Consider the following 18,296-nt stretch of genomic DNA (forward strand, 5'->3'; position numbering starts at 1 on the left):
TAAATGGGTGAACGTTTGGTAAAGAACAGAGTATTTGTACTTTATTAAAGTAACTCCTCATAAAATACTTTTTGATTACAAAAGGAAAACACAGTAATTTAACAGCAGAGAATTTGGCTGACACCACCTTAATCCAAGGGATTAAAGCAATGGTGTGCTAGAGCCAACCCATAACAACTGATGAGAAACAACTGTGCACATCCCTTCCCAAGTCTATGTCCAGTGATATCACCACAGTAGCTCGAAATTGGCCTCGGTGTTAGTATTTACCACGTAAATCGACAAATGTCCTACACATTCTACAGAATTGGAGAGATTATTCTCCCAACACCTGTAAATCTGGAGATATTTTTGATACTTTGAAAACAAAACAAGCAAACAAAAACCCTCTGTGTTCTTACTCTTGGTGGTGGAAGTCCTGAGATTCTCAATGATCTCAAGTGCTAGGCAGCATATCTCTGTCAAAGGAATCTGAATAACAGAATTGTGATCTGGGTCAAGTTTTACTCTGAATTCATGGACTTTGATTATCATTCCCTCTCTTTAAATATATATATATTTTTTATACCCCACCTCCAACAAACAAAATGGGATGAAATTCTATGATGAATTCTGTGAATCTCATGAATCGTTCTGTAATGAAAAGTGTGAAGGAAAGCTGACTTTTATTTCAATCAAGCAGACAGGATGTCAAATAAATGAAGACAGAAGAACAGATAATCAGTATTATATCAGGAGATGATAAATAGATTCTTTTCAATGTTTCACAGCAAACACCTTTATATTAGTGAGAAAAATGTCTTCAGATAACCAGTGGTCAGCAGATCTGGAAGAAAGTCAATCATCCCGACTGATCAGGAAATCTAGAGACTCCCCCTTTGTCCTTGTAGGTAAGTACAAACTGACAGGATACTGGAAAACTGCTTGTAATGACACAATAATGCCTTACCTACCCAATATCTCTGAGGATTGAAATGTTTCATATGATTGAATTATTTTCAGATATTTATAGCTAACCCCCTCTAAAAATGAGTATAGGTTTTCAGAACAATGAATACTACAAGTTAAGTCCTTAATGAAGTTACTGGCTATTACTATGATGCATCAAATTCTATTCTATTCTATCCATTTCATTAAGATAGCTATCTAAAATAAACTATTAATTCCTAACCATTCTAAATGGAGTTGGTTGAATTGACTTTAACTTTTTCATGACTTGGGATTAGCGGTAGCAGCAGTTTATTATACTGCCATTCTATAAGGGACTATTGAGATGTATAGGTCCTCAACTAACTCTAACCTTTAAAAGTTCCTGTATCTGCTGTTTATAGATCTTTCTGTTTCTTCTATTACTGTCAAGAAAAAATCTGCTTTTAATATTCTGTGGCACCAGAAGCTAAGTACCAAGCTTGAAGGAATTCAGTCTAAAGAAACTCTGAGTGCAAGCCTGGGCCTACCTATACACTGAGAACATGAACTCTGACGTGTTCATTTTGGCTGCTAATAGGCTCTTTGGGTATGTCCTAGGTATTGAAGTTAATGGTTAAATAAACCCTGAATAAAAGAAGTGATATTATAATTAGATCTGGAGCCTTAGCCTCTTTCTCTTTTTCCACACATATTTAGTGTATTTATATTTTTAATAAATACTGTATGTATGTGGACTTTGAAAAAATCATACACAGAATCAAGCACCCATATTGTGTTTTAAAATATGAGATTTCTCTTTTTATCTCCTCTGGATGCTGAAGTTGCCCTAAGCATTATTTTTTGTATACTGTGGCCATGCCTCTTCCTTCTGTTTAATCTGCTTGGAAAACATTAAAATAACTTACAAAATCAGACTGACGTAAGTTTGTAACTGTATTAATGCTATAAAACCTTCAAATTGGTTTAAGTCACGTTTCCATAGTCAATGCTAATCTAATAACTTAAGTGTCATTCACATATCAAAAATCAGAATTTTTCTTTAAAGTAATACGTGTGTAGAAGTTTCATTTAATTTAAGACATGTAATAGCAGTCACTGGAAATGGAAGCAAATAATTTAATAGTGATGTATTTATCTTCCTTAGCATATTTAACTAGAACAGCTCACTATACTGAACAGATCACTACAATAAATTAATCACCATGCCTGTTGTACACTAAATTATTTTGCCAGAGATTTTTAGTATGATTAAAATCGAAAGATGAAAGTATTTCTAACTAAATTCAATGATATGACAGAGATGCTGTATGAAAAACAGCAAAGGTTCTGACTAATCTCTAAAAGAAACAAAACCAATTTAAGTAAGAACAAAGCCTTGATTTGATCAAGGGAAGAGAGCCATATTTTTGCTGAAAAGTAAATAATGATAAAATTTGGATATATATATCATTGAATAGTTGTGTTGAGTTCTTGTTATTTCAACAATATCTGCCATGTGTTTCCTGCTACAGGGTGGAGTATACTGTGGATAATTTACAAAACATTTTTATCTTAAACAACCTCTGACTTTATAAATATAATTGTTTTTCATTGTTTAAAAATGGTTTTATGATCACAGCTACTGTCTGTGTATGCATTATATGTATTTAAAATCTGTGCTGACAGATTATTTGGTTCAAACTTTTTTCACATAACATTTCTTATGCACAATTCTGTACATTAGTACTTTATATACTTATAATTTCTTAATAGTAATGGCAGTTTTTCCAGTGTTCTAGCCATTTGAGTTGATCAGTTTCCCCCTTACTACAGTATACATATGAACATTTTGTGTCAATTTCTTGACTTTTACTTTAGTTATTCCATTTGGTTATTTCCTTGGAGTTTGTACTAGATTCCTTGAAGTATATTCCCCAGAGAATTTCTGGGGAAGGAAATTTGTCCAGTTTAATATCACTTATAAAAAATTTCCAGAGTTCTTTCCAGAAAGATTTACCCAAACTTTGAGTTTTCAGCATTGTATGTGTTTTCCCACTTGCCTACCATCATTTCTTGTTTTATTATTTGTTTTGCTATTTTTATATGTTTTTAGTATATGAGTCATTTTGATTGTTTAAACTGATTCTGGTTTCTACTTATTGATTCTGGTTTTTATTTATTAAATGGATCCTGAAAGAGTAAAGAAAGAATGAAAGAGAACAGGTGCCAACAAAGAATTCTGTATCTGGTGATACTTTTTTTCAAAAATGAGGGAGAGATCAAGACATTTCCAGATTAACAAAAACTGAGAGTGTTTACCACCACTAGACCAGCCCTACAAGCAATACTAAAAAGAGTTCTTCAGATAGAAAGGATCAAAGTGGCATAAAGAAATAAAGATCTTTGGTAAAGGTAACTATATGGGTAATTATAAATGCCAATACTATTGTATGGTATTTTGTTGTTATACAACTTCACTTTTTACTTCTTACAGTTTCTAAAATGCAAAGGCATAAAAAGTAATGATAAATATATGGTTTGAGACCTACAATGTAAAGAGATACAGTCTGTACCAAGTACACAAAGGTAGGGTGATGGAGGGGTATAAGAACAGTGTATGTGTATGCTACAGAAGTTAAGTTGGTATCAAATCAGACAAGATTGCTAAAGATTTAGGATGTTAAATTTTAGCCTCATGATAACCATAAAGAAAATATATGCAAAATAGATATGGAAAGAAATGAGAAGGGACTCAAAATGGTACAACACAAAAAATCAAATAATTATGAAAGTAGGCATTAATGGAAAATTGAAGGACAAAAAAGATATGACTTACAACAGCAAACAGCAAAATAGCAGAAGAAAGTCCTGTATTATCAGTACTTATGTAAATAGATTACACTTTTCTAGTCAAAAGGTAGAGGTTGGACGAATGGATAAAATGCATGACTAATAATATGATGCTTACAAAGATTTACCTTATATTCAAAGATCAAAGTAGATTGAAAGTAAAAGGATGAAAAAAATGTACAACACACATATTAACCAAAATGAGCTAGTACCTTCAGTAATATCAGATAAACTAGACTTAAAGTCAATATTGTTATGAGGGGCAAAGAAGGTCACTGTATTCTGATAAAGGGGTCAATTCAAGAAGACATAACACTTGCAAATATATATGCAACTAATGGCAGAAATCTAAAATATATGAAGCATATATTGACAGATTTGAAGGTAGAAATTCATGGATCTACGTTAATAGTCATTGAATTTAATAAACCACCTTCAATAATAAATAGAACATCCAGACAGAAGATCAAAAGGAAATAGAAGAGTTGAATGATAACTATAAACTAACTAGATCTAAAAGATATATATGAATACTTTGACCAACAGCAGCAGAATACAAATTTATTCTCTAGTGCACATGGATCAATCTCCAGGATAGACCATATGTTAGGTAACCAAACATGTCTCAAAAGCTAAAAACTATTGAAATAATACAATGATTTCTCTAACCATAATGGAATGAAGCTAGAAATTAATAACAAAGGGAGAACTGGAAATTTCACAAATATTTGCAAATTAAAACAGCACACTTTGATCCAATGGGTAAAAAAGAAATCATAAGGAAAATTAGAAATTATTTTGAGGCAATGAAAAATAAATTAATAAATAAATAAAAATGAAAATGAAAACACAACATACAAAATCTTATGGGATGCAGCAAAGGCAGTACTGAGAGGGAAATTTATATCTCTAAATAAATCCATTAAGAAAGAAGAAATGGTGCACTGATGGTTCAGTGATAAAATGTTCATGTTCCATGTGGGAATCCCAGGCTCCAATTCTGAACCATGCAATACCCCCCACCCCCACCCCCCCAAAAAAAGAAGAAAGATCTTAAATCAGAGTTCTAACCTCACAACTTGGAACATCCAGAATAAGAAAAGACAACTAAAATTCAAATCAAGCAAAAGAAAGGAAATAACAAAGATTAGAGCAGACATAAATGAAGTAGAGGGTAAAAACAAAACAAAACAATCAAGAGACTCAATGAAACCAAAAGATGATTCTTTGAAAAGATCAATAAAGCCAACAAACCTTCAGCTAGACGGACAAAGAAAAAAAGAGCACACAAATAATTAAAATCAGAAATGAAATAGAGGACATTACTGGCAACCACAGAAATAAAAAGGATTATAAGCAGATAACATGAACAATGGTACACCAACAAATTAGATAATCTAGATGAAATGGAAAAATTACTAGAAACACACAAAATACCTAAACTGCCTCAAAAAGAAATAGAAAATCTGAACAGATTGATAACAGGTAAAACAATTGAATCAGTAATCAAAACCCTCCCAACATAGAAAAGTTCAGAACCAGATGGCTTCGTTGGTAAATTTTACCTTACATGTAAAGAATAGATAACACCAATCCTGCTTAAACTCCTCAAAAAAAAAAAAAGCAAAAAAACACTGAAGAGCAGAGATACTCCCTAACCACAGATAGTCTGTTATCAAATGTGATTTATCCCAGATATACAAGGGTGATTCAACATAAAATCAACTAGTGAAATACACCATGTTAATAGAACAAAAGGGGGGAAAACCCACATGATCATATCAATCGACACAGAAAAGGCATTGACAAAGTCCAGCATCCCTTCTTGATTAAAAACACTTAGAAAACTAGGAATAGAAGCAAACTTCCTCATCATAATGAAGGGTGTATATGAAAAATGAACAGCTAGCATCGTACTCAATGGTGAAAGTTTTCCCTCTATCAGGAACAAGACAGGGATGCTCGTTGTCACTCCTGTTATTCAACATTGCACTGGAAGTCCTAGCTAGAGAAATTAGGTAAGAAAAACAAATAAAAGGCATCCAAATTGGAAAGGGAGAAGTAAAACTACTTCACTACAGATGACATGATCCTACATAGAACAGACACTGAAAAAAAAAAAAGTCCACAAAAAAGCTACTAAAGCTAATAAATGAATTCAGCAAAGTGTCTGGGTACAAGAGCAATATGTGAAAATCAATGGTATTTCTATATACTAGTAATAAACAATTTGAAGAGGAACTTAAGATAAAATTCCATTTAAAATAGCAACTAATAGAATCAAATATCTAGGAATAAATTTAACCAAGGATGTAAAGGACTTATATACAGAAAACAGTAAAGTATTGCTAAAAGAAAACCTAAATAAATGGGAGGATATAAAGTGTTCATGAATTGAAAAACAAAATGTTAAGATGTGAATTCTATCCAAAGTGATTTACAGATTCAATGCAATACTAATAAAAATTCCAACAACCTTCTTTGCAGGAAAAGCCAAACGTCAAATTTTATATGGATGGGTAGAGGGCCCAGAATAGCCAAAGCCATGGTGAAAAAGAAAAATGAAGTTAGAAGACTCACATTTCCCAATCTTAAAACTTACTAAAAAGCTACAGTGATCAAAACAACATGGTATAGGCACAAAGACATACAGGCCAATGGAGTTGAACTGAGAGTTCAGAAATAGACCCACATATCTCTGGCCGACTGATTTTTTACAAAAGTGCCATGTCCATTCAATTTGGAAGAACAGTCTCTTTAATAAACTGGATAATCATATTCAAAAGAATGAAGGTGGGGGCAGGCTGCAGTGGCTCAATAGGCAGAGTTCTCATCTGCCATGCCAGAGACCCGGGTTCAATTACTGGTGCCTGCCCATGTTAAAAAAAAAAAAAAAAAAAGAATGAAGGTGGACTCTTACTTCACACCATATACAAAAATCAACTCAAAATTGATCAAAGACCTAAATATAAGAACCAGGACTATAAAATTCCTAAAAGAAAAAAAGGGAGAAACCTCTCAGAACCTTATGTTAGGCAATGGTTTTAGGCTGCATACCAAAAGCATGAGTAGCAACAACAAAAAATGGATAAATGGGACTTTATCAAAATTAAAAACTTTTGTGCATCAAAGGATTTCATCATGAAATAAAAAAGAGACCTACAGAATGGAAAAAATATTTGGAAACCACACATCTAATACATGTTTAATATCCAAAAAATGTAAAATCCTACAACTCAACAACAAAAAGACAACAACCCAATTAATAAATGGACAAATGATCAGAACAGACATTTCTCCAAAGAAGAAATACAAATGGCCAAAAGGCATGTGAAAAGTTGCTCAACATCATTAGCCATAAGTAAATATAAGTTAAAACCACAATGAGATACCTGAAATGGTCAACTGTCACCCACTAGAATGGCCACTATTTAAAAAAAAATTAAAAATAACAAGTGCTAGAGAAGATGTGAAGGAATAGGAACACTTTTTCATTGTGGTGGGGATGTGTTTGAAAAACAGTTTGGCGGTTCCTCAGAAAGTTAAGTATAGAATTACCATACGACCCAGCAATCCAGTGTTTAGATGTTCAATTCTAAATCATGCATCAGGAAAATAACAAAATACCCAAAAGAATTGAAAGCAGGAGGGAACACATATCGGCACACCAATATTCCTAGCAGCACTAACAATAGCCAAAAGATGGAAGCAGCCAAAGTGTCCATCAACAGATGAATAGAGAAACAAAATGTGGTATTTACATATGATGGAATATTATTCAGTCGTGAAAAGGAATAAGGATCTGATACATGAGAAAACTTGATGAACCTTGAAGGCATGTTGAGTGCAAAAGGCAAAATACAAAAGGGCCAAATACTGTATGACATCCCTAATAAAAAATGAGAATAAGCAAATTCATAGAGTTAAAAACTAGAATACAGGTTACCAGGGGCCAGGATGGGCATAGGGATTGGGGAGTTAATGCTTAATTGTTTCAGTGAAAGAAAAGTTTTGGTAATGGATGGTTGTGATAGTAGCACAAAATTTTGAAAGTAATTAATACGACTGAATTTATACTTGAATGTGGTTAGAAGGGGGAATTTTAGGTTGTACATATGCTCTTAGAATAAAAAATTAAAAAAAAAAACCCACAGGACTATAGAACACAAATAGTGGATCCTAATGTAAACTATGGACTACAGATAATAGGTCAATTATAATAATCTTATTTTATTAACTGTAACAATGGTACCACACTAATGCACACTGTTAATAATGGGGGGGCAGAGTTTATGGGAACTCTGTATTTTCTGCATTATTTATCTGTTACTGTACTTCTGTAATAAAAAAGAATGAGCCAATAAATTCTTGTTGTTTAAGCCAACCTATTGTGTGGTATATGTTATAATAGCTGTGGCAAACTACAGCATAGTTCTGGACTTTTCTTGAATTACAGTTGTTAACCAGAGTCATTTTTGTGCATATATTCACACCTTTTTAGCTCTCAATATAGTTTAATCTCTTGTTTTTACAGAAAAACAAAGTTTCTAATCACTTTACTAGATTTACCCTTTATTTTATGACAAATAGAGTGGGGTAAAGCTAAATGCTCAAAAGCTATGGATGCTGGGATGTTTACAAGACTCACTTACTTGCCCCTGATAATGGCCTTGCAGCTTACAGAATACTAAATCATGCCTCAGGAAAATTACATATTACTAGTCAAATTACTACACTGCATGGTTCAGGTTTTTCTGGGAAGAGTCAAAACTTCAAACAGGAATGATAAGGGATATTTTGAAATCTGGTATTCCAACCCAGCATGGTTCTTTCTAAAAAGTACTCTTTTTAAAGAATACTTTAAAAGTCTGTTTAACTTCCAGATACTGATCTTTTAGAACATTTTTCATTGAACTCTCTAAGCTCTTGGGAATACTGTCCTGCTATTTACATTACCTCTATTTTTTCAATTCACAGGGATAGCAGGCTTTGTGACGATGGTGTCCTATGGCCTCTACAAGTTAAAGTACAGAAGAGATCAGAAAATGTCCATTCATCTTATTCACATGAGACTTGCTGCCCAAGGATTTGTTGTAGGAGCTCTGACTCTAGGTAACCTGTTTAATTTGAAGCTTATATTCAGCTGTCTTCGAGAGAATTTTTTAATTCAATTATATTAGAAGATAAATATTGGATCAAGATGATACTGGTTTTGAAGGATAAGAGTAGGCAAATGAGGGGAGAGCCTGGAATTGATAAAAATGGTTGACGAGGGATATTTGGTTAGGTTTGTTGCCCACTTTCTTAGGTTTTCTAGCACTAACTCAAAACCCTCAGCCAAGAATGAGTAGTTGGTTTTGTTATTCCATATAATGACAGAAGCAGTAAATAGTTCCCAGCCTGTTTTCTCTCAATTAAAAGTAGTCATAAATTATGACCCTATCCATACAATTCAGAGCAGTGACACAGTTACAGCCTGTAACCCAGCTATGAGCAGCAGCTATACCTCCTACACTGTATCACACAGTGAACAGCGAAGGCAAACTCCCACGTCCTTTTTTTCTATTTGAACAGCAGATGTGGTTATTAGAGTGGTTTAACTGGGAAGATGACATTTTTAGAGTCCACAAATCTCAACATCCTTGTTTTCCTTTTATTCCAAGTTTGAGCAATAAGAAAATCTTTCTATTTTTGTATTAATCCACAAATTATGCAAGACCTATACTGTCAAATCCAAAGAACAGGTTTAAAATTATCTGGTTAATTCAGGCTTTATCAATTATCTAAATAAATTGGACCTAAATTATCTTTTTTTTTTTTGTCTACAGTTAATAAGGACAAGTCACAATGTTGTTATCTCCTTGCCATTCTGTGCAGAGTAGAATCAGCCTAAGAAGAAATGATGGATGTGGGACTTACCTATAGAGAGTTATATGATAATTCTTTTATAAATATGAGCTATGATATGTTGAAATATTGAAACAAGACAAAAAGCTTTCTACAAAGTTATAGTCCTCATTTTCACCATTCAGCAAACATTTATTGTGTACCTGTGTGCCACATACTGTGCTGGCCCAGATACAGAGCTAAGACTCAGTCCCTAATCTAGTTTATTCTCCTTAGGGAGTGGAACTAAGAACAGAAGAACACAATATAAAGTGATAGGTGCCATGACAGAGATAGGATGGGTTGTCATGGAAGCACAAGGGAACAGCATTTAACTAGGGCCGGGAGGTCAGGGGAGGCTTCTCTAAGAGGCAAAGCATGTGAAAGCCAAGAACCTGGAGGAATTAATGAGGCAGAAAAGGCAATCAGGATTCTAGGCAGAGGAAAAAAAACAGACATGGAAGTATAGTGTGATAGTGGAATGCTGCATAGTTTGATATGGTCATTGAATCAGTTAGGAGTTGATCAGAGAAGCAGAAGTACTAATAGTAATATATAATGAGGGATTTATTATAGGTTTGGCCTTACACAATTGTGAGGCTCTTGCTTATGTATCTGGAACTGGGACTTGAAATCAGCAGGGCAAACAATAAGGAAAGAAAGATGAATATGAAATGGGAAAAAACAAGGAAAACCTGGAACCTGCAAAGATAAGCTGAAACCCACAGTGTTGGGATAGAATCTTCATGGGTCTCTCAGCATCTCCAAGCCACCAAATTCAATGACAGGAGTGACCTATAAAAGAAGTCAATGCCTTTCATCCTGGATCTAAACATGTATCTGGCCAAAGAATCAGAGAAGATAAAAGAGGAAATTCAGCAGGAGCCATAGGAGCTGCAGGTCTGTTTTCTATCCCATGCCAGCAAAGCAACTCACAAGATTAGACTTTGTGTGTGATTTTCAAAAATATCAGCCTCATAATGAAAATTGTTTCTTTTTGGATAGTCATAAAAGCTTTCAGGTCCCTTATGGGACACCAAGTTCGAAATTAAAAGCCCTAAGCCCATCATTTTCTTTCTCTAAGTACTTCAGAACACTTAGAAACAACCAGTCACATTATACTTCTTATTTCCACTGAATGTTCTATGGCAGTAAAGAAGTTTTGCTTTCTGCAGACACTTGATTATAAGCATCAACATGTGACAATTTAAGAAATTTTTTTGCTTTTGTTTGCTATGGACTGCTAGAATTCTCTTTACCACTGGAAAAGATGGTCATTAATACCTATAAATCTGATCAAATAGGAGAATTAATTCTAGATAACCCGGAATCAATTCAAAGAAAATATCCTCATGGTTCTGTTCCTCTGGAAGCACTTTCGATTCCAAATTCTGTATCAGTCAGGGTTCAATTAGAGAAGCAAAACTACTAGTAGTGATAAGGGAATTATGATAGAGATACGACCTTAAATAATTTGGGGAACTGGTTAAACAATCCATATGAGGCTGGTGCTAATATTTCTAATGCTGGACCAGATGTCAGCAGGGAAGTTGGGCTTCCTGTTGGGAAGAAAAGGCAAACTAGAACCTGCCAGGGTGAGCTGGAACCCACAAAGACAGACTAGAATGGTTTTGGTCTCTTACTGCCTTCAACTGCAATCATGGTGTGACCTATGGGAGAAGCTGACACCCTGTATCATGGAACTAAACCACATCTGGCCAAGGATACAGAGAAGCTAAAGAAGATCCAGAAAGAGTTGAAGGACCTGTAGACCTGGTTGCTAGCCCCACAACAGCGAGGTAAGCCAGCAAATAAGCAACAACTTGCATGAGCTGGAACGGCCTAGTGCCCTGCACCAGCCTTCCAACTATAAAAAGAATATGGCTGCTGCTCCTTCAAATTCTGCCTACCAAATCTTGTGCAAGGTATCTCTTATGAGCCAACTTAAGCCAGAACTATGGGGAGAAGGGAATTCTGGTATATACAGTCACAGCTTAGCAAAGTTGCTAAAAACAAATCCCCAGTAGGTTTACAGGTTGCAAGCTGAAGAGCTAACAAGATGAGATAAGCCAGCAAAGGCTGAAACTGAAGAGTAACTTAGTCTAATTGACAGTTTAGGAAGATGACTGCTTTATAACAAGCTCAGAAACAGGCAATGTGAAACAGTTTTGTTTAGAGATACATAGAAAGATGGTCAAACTACAAAACGAGATGGGTCTACGGTCAAAAGGAGAAACCCAAGAGGTTTCTAATATATCTACAGTGTTCTATTTCTTGACCCATATTAGTGTTCACACTATAAGTACATGTTTATCTGGTCATTTAAGTTTAATGTATATTCTCCATGTGTGTTATATTTCACCATGAAAAAAATATTAAAAGGAAACAGAAAATGACTAGAGACTGAATTGTTAAGGAGGAGGGGAAAAATGAAGACAGAGAAACCAATTAGCATGTGAACTGGATCTGAATTAAGACAGTGGCAGTGGAAATAAGAGAGGAGCGGATGGATTTTAGAAATACAGAAGACTTGGAAACCAAGTGATTGGGGAAAGAAAGGAAGATTTAAAGATGTTTCCCAGGTTTCTGGCTTTGACAATCCGAAGGAAAGTTTTGCCTTTCACTAATATAAAGAACAAAGAAAGAAGAGGAGATCTAGAGGGAAGGTGAGTGCACTATGGACAAAAGAATAATTCCCACGTAACAAGGTAACATAACCTGCTACTGTTACCGTAAATAAATATCCTGAGTTAGATATTATTATCCCATTTTACAGATGAAGGAACTGAGACTTAGAGAGGAAAAGTTAACTTGTACAAAATCACATGGACAATCTACTTCAGAGCCTGAATTCTTAATTTTATGATATACTGACTGAGATGCCTATGGCAGATGTCTCCAAATTAGAGTATTCACGCCTTAGGAGGTGTATGAGGAAATCCATGGGATGTGGGAAGTAAATATTCCTGTATAAAAACCAAAATATCCTTACTAATATAGGGACTGACCATAGTACATATATATATTATTTGTGATATATTATTATTATTGCGATATATTATGTCACAAAGGCACACTGTGAAGGCATGCTCAACACATTTAATCACACACAATTTAGAAGTTTGGAGATCACCTTTATATGGGAGGTGTAAGTGGAAATGTTACATATACAATGATATATGGATTTGACACTCAGAAGAGAGATCTAACTTAGGGGGAATGATGAGCTTAACAGTAGGTAACTGAAGCAACAGGCATGAATGAGGTATAAATAAGTTGAGATCAGAACTCTAGGGAATACTAACATTTAAAAGGTAGACAGGACAACTTGGCAGGTGAACTCACTTCACTCTGCACTATGAGTCATGACTCCCAGGGGTGTAAATCTCCCTGGCAACGTGGGACCTGACTCCGGGGATGAGCCGGGACCCAGCATCATGGGAATAAGAAAGCCTTCTGGACCAGGGGGAGAGAGAAATGACACACAATCTCTCAATGGCTGAGAGATTTCAAACAGAGCTGAGAGGTTATCCTAAAGGTTATTCTCATGCATTATATACATATCCTTATTTAGTTTATGGTGTATTGGAGTGGCTAGAAGGAAGTACCTAAAACTGTTGAACTGCGTGTTCCAGTAGCCTTGATTTTTTTTTCATATAAGGACTTTATTTTGACCACCTAAATTTGTAAACATTTAGACAGAATATTAAAGACAACAAGGTGCATGTGTAGTTTAGTGGTTAGAATGCCTGCCTTCCATGCAGAGACCTGGGTTCGATTCCTGGACCATGTACCCCCCCCCCCCAAAAAAAAAAACCATAACAGAATAAACAAAATAAGAAACTTAATGGTTGTCAATGTCAACACCCCTTGGGCAGTGCTATGGTGGCTCAGTAGCAGAATTCTTGCCTGCCATACTGAACACCTGGGTTCGATTCCCGGTGCCTACCCACGTTAAAAAAGAAAGAAAGAAAGAAAAAAAGTCAACTCCCCAAAATTAATCTATGAATTTCAGGTTAAACTAGGAAAAATACTAGTAAGTTTAGTTGGGGGGTGTGCTAGTTTGAAAGGATGCATGTCCCCTAAAAAGCTATGCTTTAATTTAAATCCCATTTCATAAAGGCAGAAAAATCCCTATCCAGTACTGTATCTTTGAAACTGCAATCAGATCCTCTCCCTGGAAATGTGATTTGATCAAGAGTGGTTGTTCAGCTGGATTAGGTGATGACATGTCTCCAGCCATTTGGGTGGGTCTTGTTAAGTTTCTGCAGTCCTGTAAATGAGGAAACATTTTGGAGAATGAAGGGGATTCAGAGTGAGCAGAAAATGCTGCAGCACCACGAAGCAGAGTCCATCAGTCAGCCCTCTGGAGATGAAGAAGGAACTCCCGGGGAGTTTCATGAAACAGGAAACCAGGAGAAGAAGCTAGCAGATGATGCCATGTTTGCCATGCGCCCTTCCAGATGAGAGAGGAACCCTGACCGTGTTCACCATGTGCCTTTCCAGATGAGAGAGAAACTCTGACTGTGTTCACCGTGTGCCTTTCCACTTGAGAGAAGAAACCCTGAACTTCACAGGCCTTCTTGAACCAAGGTATCTTTCCCTGGATGCCTTAGATTGGACATTTCTACAGACTTCTTTAATTGGGACATTTTCTCGGTCTTAGAACTGTAAACTAGCAACTTATTAAACTCCTCTTTTAAAAGCCATTCCGTTTCTGGTATATTGCATTCAGGCAGCTAACAAACAAGAACGGGGATGGGGAGGTGGTGGTGGTTATAGCTGATTTTCTGTTTTCTGGTGGTTTGTTTTTTATATATTTTTATTGACAAATCTTCACACACATATATTCCATACATGGTGTACAATCAATGACATACAATACCATCACATAGTTGTGTATTCATCACCATGATCATTTTTTAGAACATTTGCATCACTCCAAAAAAAGAAATAAAAAGAAGAAAAACCTCGTACATATCTTACTCCTAACCCCTCCCTCTCATTGACCACTAGTATGTCCATCTACCCAATTTATTTTACCCCTTATCCTCTGTGCCGGTCTGAATTTGTGGTGGACCCCAGAAAAGCCATGCCCTTTGATCTTCATTCAATATTGCTGGGTGGGAGCATTTTGATTGTTTCCATGAAGATGTGACCCACCCAATTGTGGATGGTAACTTTTGATTAGATGATTTCCATGGAGGTGTGTCTCCACCCACTGAAGGTGGAATTGCTTATTGGAATCCTTTAAAAGAGGAAACATTTTGGAGAGAGTCCCTTTTTTGGTAGAGCCACATGAAAGCCAGCAGATGTCGCCATGTTCGCCATGTGCCCTTCCAGATGAGAGAGAAATCCTGAACTTCATCGGCCTTCTTGAACCAAGGTATCTTTCCCTGGATACCTCAGATTGGACATTTCTATAGACTTGTTTTAATTGGGACATTTTCTCGGACTTAGAACTGTAAACTAGCAATTTATTAAATTCCCCTTTTTAAAAGCCATTGTTTCTGGTATATTGCATTCCAGCAGCTAGCAAACTAGAACATCCTCTATTATTTTTATCCATATTTTTCATTCATCTGTTTATATTCTAGATAAGAGGAGCATCAGACACAAGGTTTTCACAATCACACAATCACACTGTAAAAGTTTTTTGTTTTGTTTTTACATGGGCAGGCACCAGGAACTGAATCTGGGTCTCCAGCATGGCAAGTGACAACTCTGCCACTGAGCCACCATTGCCCACCCCACACTGTAAAAGCTGTATCTTTATACAAGCGTCTTCAATAATCAAGGCTACTGGATGCTCCTTTTATCTATGATATGGACAGATGAGTAAAAATATATGGATTAGAAGTAAATAAATATGCTTTTTATTTCTTTTTCTGAATTAATGCAAATGTTCTAAGAAATGATGAATATGCAACTATGTGGTGATATTGTGAATTACTGATTATATATGTAGAATGGAATGATCATATGTTTATGTTTTAGTTCGTTTGTTAAATTTTTTCTAATTAATAAAAGTAAACAAATAATAGGGAAATACTAGTGGTCAATGAGAGAGAGGGGTAAGGGGTATGGTATTTATGAGTTTTTCCTTTCTATTTCTTTTTCCAGAGTGATGTAAATGTTCTGAGAAATGATCATAGTGATGAATAAACAACTATGCGATGATACTGTGAGCCACTGATTGCACACAAAGTATGGAATGTTCACACATTAAGAATGTTCGTGTTGTATGTGGACTGGTTTTATTAATTAAAAAAAAAAAAAGAATCAAGGCTACTGGAACACAGCTCAACAGTTTCAGGTACACTGCTCCAGCCACTCTAATAAACCATAAACTAAAATGGGATGTTCTAGTTTGCAAGCTGCCAGAATGCAATATACCAGAAAGATGGCTTTTAAAAAGGGGAATTTATTAAGTTACAAATTTACAGTTCTAAGGCTGTGAAAATGTCCAAATAAAGCAATGCTATAAAAATGTCCAATTTAAGGCATTCAGGGAAACAGACTTTGGTTCAAGAAGGCCGATGACATTCAGAGTTTCTCTCTCAACTGTAAAGCACATGGCAAACACAGTGAAGTCTGCTTTCTCTCCAGCTTTTTGTTTCATGGAGCTCCCCTGGGGGCATTTTCCTTCACCAGAGGTCTGTGGCTGTGTGGACTCTAAAGCTTTTTCCAAAATGGTTCCCTCTTAAAGGGCTCCGGTAAGCAATCAAACTTTGAATGGGTAGAAACACAGCTCCATGGAAACTATCTATTCAAAAGTTACCACCCACAATTGGGTGGGTCACATCTCCATGGAAACAATCAAAAAGTTCCCACCCAACAAGACATCTAGGAGTGAAAGTCCCCTTGGCAGCGTGGGAGATGACTTCCAGGGATGAGTCAGGCCCTGGCACCGTGGAATCAACAACTCCATCTTGACCAAAAGGGGGAAAAGAAGCATAACTAATAAAGTATCAGTGCCTGAGAGAGTTCAAACAGAGTCGAGAGGCTACTCTGAAGGCTATTCTTATGCAAGCTTTGATTAGACAATGCTAATTGCCAAGAACTAACGTCAATCACTCCTATTAGCTCTTAAGAACACCCAGAGCTTGAACTGAGACGCTATAATATGTTTGCTTTCCTGGAACCTATCATTTCCAGTGGGGTCCTAGTTCAGATAAATCCTGAAACTCAGAGGGACCAGCCTCTCCAAAATTAGCAATTAATTTTATCCCCTATCCTTTAATGTTGACACCCTTTCTTAACTTGAAAAAGTCAGAATGGGCATTGCCTAAAGATCCCTATAGACTGGGAAAAGGATCAAAGAAAGAGGAGTTATAACAGAGAAAACAGGATTTAATAAATGAGTATGGCTGCTGAATCATTTGTTTTTTTTCTTTTAGCCTCCAGTATTTTGGAGCAGTTAGAAGGAAAAACCTGAAATCTGTTCTGTAACTACTTGTTGAAGTATACCTTGAAAATTATTGCTTTTTCTTTGTATATATGTTATATTTCACAATAAAGTTCTTTAAAAAAAAGGTAAGCAGGAGGCAAATTACTTGTATTAAATATTAAATAAACCAAAGGACAGGGAAAAGAGTCCTATAATTCTTTCTGAATCTGAGAATATTATTTCCACAAATACAATAATTAAAGTTAAAAATTTTTTGACTTGAATTTTTTCTATCAGTTATAAAGTACTGTTTCATTAGCAATTCATGTTATCTGCCTCACTCTGCTCTCATGTTGAGATGTGGCAACAACCAATTTTATTGGCCTTTTATTCTTAGCCAATTTTTAAAGAAGGTATTAAACAAGCAGTGTCAGAAAGCACGCACAAGGATAAGGAAGTAAAAAGTTTAGTTTAGACAGTCTACTAGATAGCTGATGTCTTGGTATTTGAGATGGAGGGTGGTAAATTATAATAATAATTTAAACCTGTGATTCCTTAACTTGCTTTTGCTTATGAACATTTGCTAAAAAGTCCCTGGAATTCAATGAAGCAGCTTCACTTTACACCAGGCTATTTCCTCTGACTACGTCCTCCTTTCTGCCCATAGCTTCTCTGCCCAGGACCTCGATCTTATGGGAGCCATACATCTCACAGGCCAAGCTTATGGCCGATTTTCCCACTAGTTTATAAATTCGTAGAAGCAGAGACTAGATCCATTCACTTTTGTTTGCCTTAGGGTGCTGAGCACAAGTAGACAATGAGTAAATGTTTGCTTAATGAGGTGCCAGTTATTTTAACCTTAATGTCTGGTCACATCTACCCACTTTCCCAACCTTTTCACCTACATTTTATAATCCACGTTAGGGTGGCCTAGCAACATCACAAATTCATATTTATGTTGATCTTAAAGGACTCTTAGTTTATTTGCTATTTTTTTTTCCTGGGGGGTATTTGTATGATCCAGATAAAAATTAATAAGGTGGAAGAATTTGTTTTTAAACTGTGGGATAGTTCCAGAAGAATACAAATGCAGAAATTCAGTGTTTTGTTTCTCACAGATGATCTGCTGATATACATCTTTTTGTTTCTAGGTGTTCTCTATTCCATGTATAAAGATTACATTAGACCTCGATTCTTCAATGCAACCAAAAAATGAAGCTCCTTGCTGGGAGTAAGAAAAACAAGAAGGCTTCTGTAAACT

The 18,296-nt window shown here is 35.7% G+C and overlaps 2 protein-coding genes across 2 annotated transcripts in view; one reads left to right on the forward strand and one right to left on the reverse strand.

The window, feature by feature from the left end:
• Nucleotides 1-18,296, reverse strand: part of SLC11A2 (solute carrier family 11 member 2) — a 100,618-nt gene that overhangs the window by 40,610 nt on the left and 41,712 nt on the right. The gene's annotated exons all lie outside the window — the stretch shown is intronic.
• Nucleotides 699-18,251, forward strand: HIGD1C (HIG1 hypoxia inducible domain family member 1C). The gene is made up of 3 exons (XM_077170904.1): nucleotides 699-890; nucleotides 8,737-8,871; nucleotides 18,187-18,251. Exons 1-3 carry the CDS (start codon nucleotides 797-799, stop codon nucleotides 18,249-18,251), a joined length of 294 nt encoding a protein of 97 aa, XP_077027019.1. The 5' UTR covers nucleotides 699-796.

The sequence above is a fragment of the Tamandua tetradactyla genome, chromosome 7 (assembly GCF_023851605.1).
Source record: "Tamandua tetradactyla isolate mTamTet1 chromosome 7, mTamTet1.pri, whole genome shotgun sequence".
Lineage (NCBI taxonomy): Eukaryota > Metazoa > Chordata > Mammalia > Pilosa > Myrmecophagidae > Tamandua > Tamandua tetradactyla.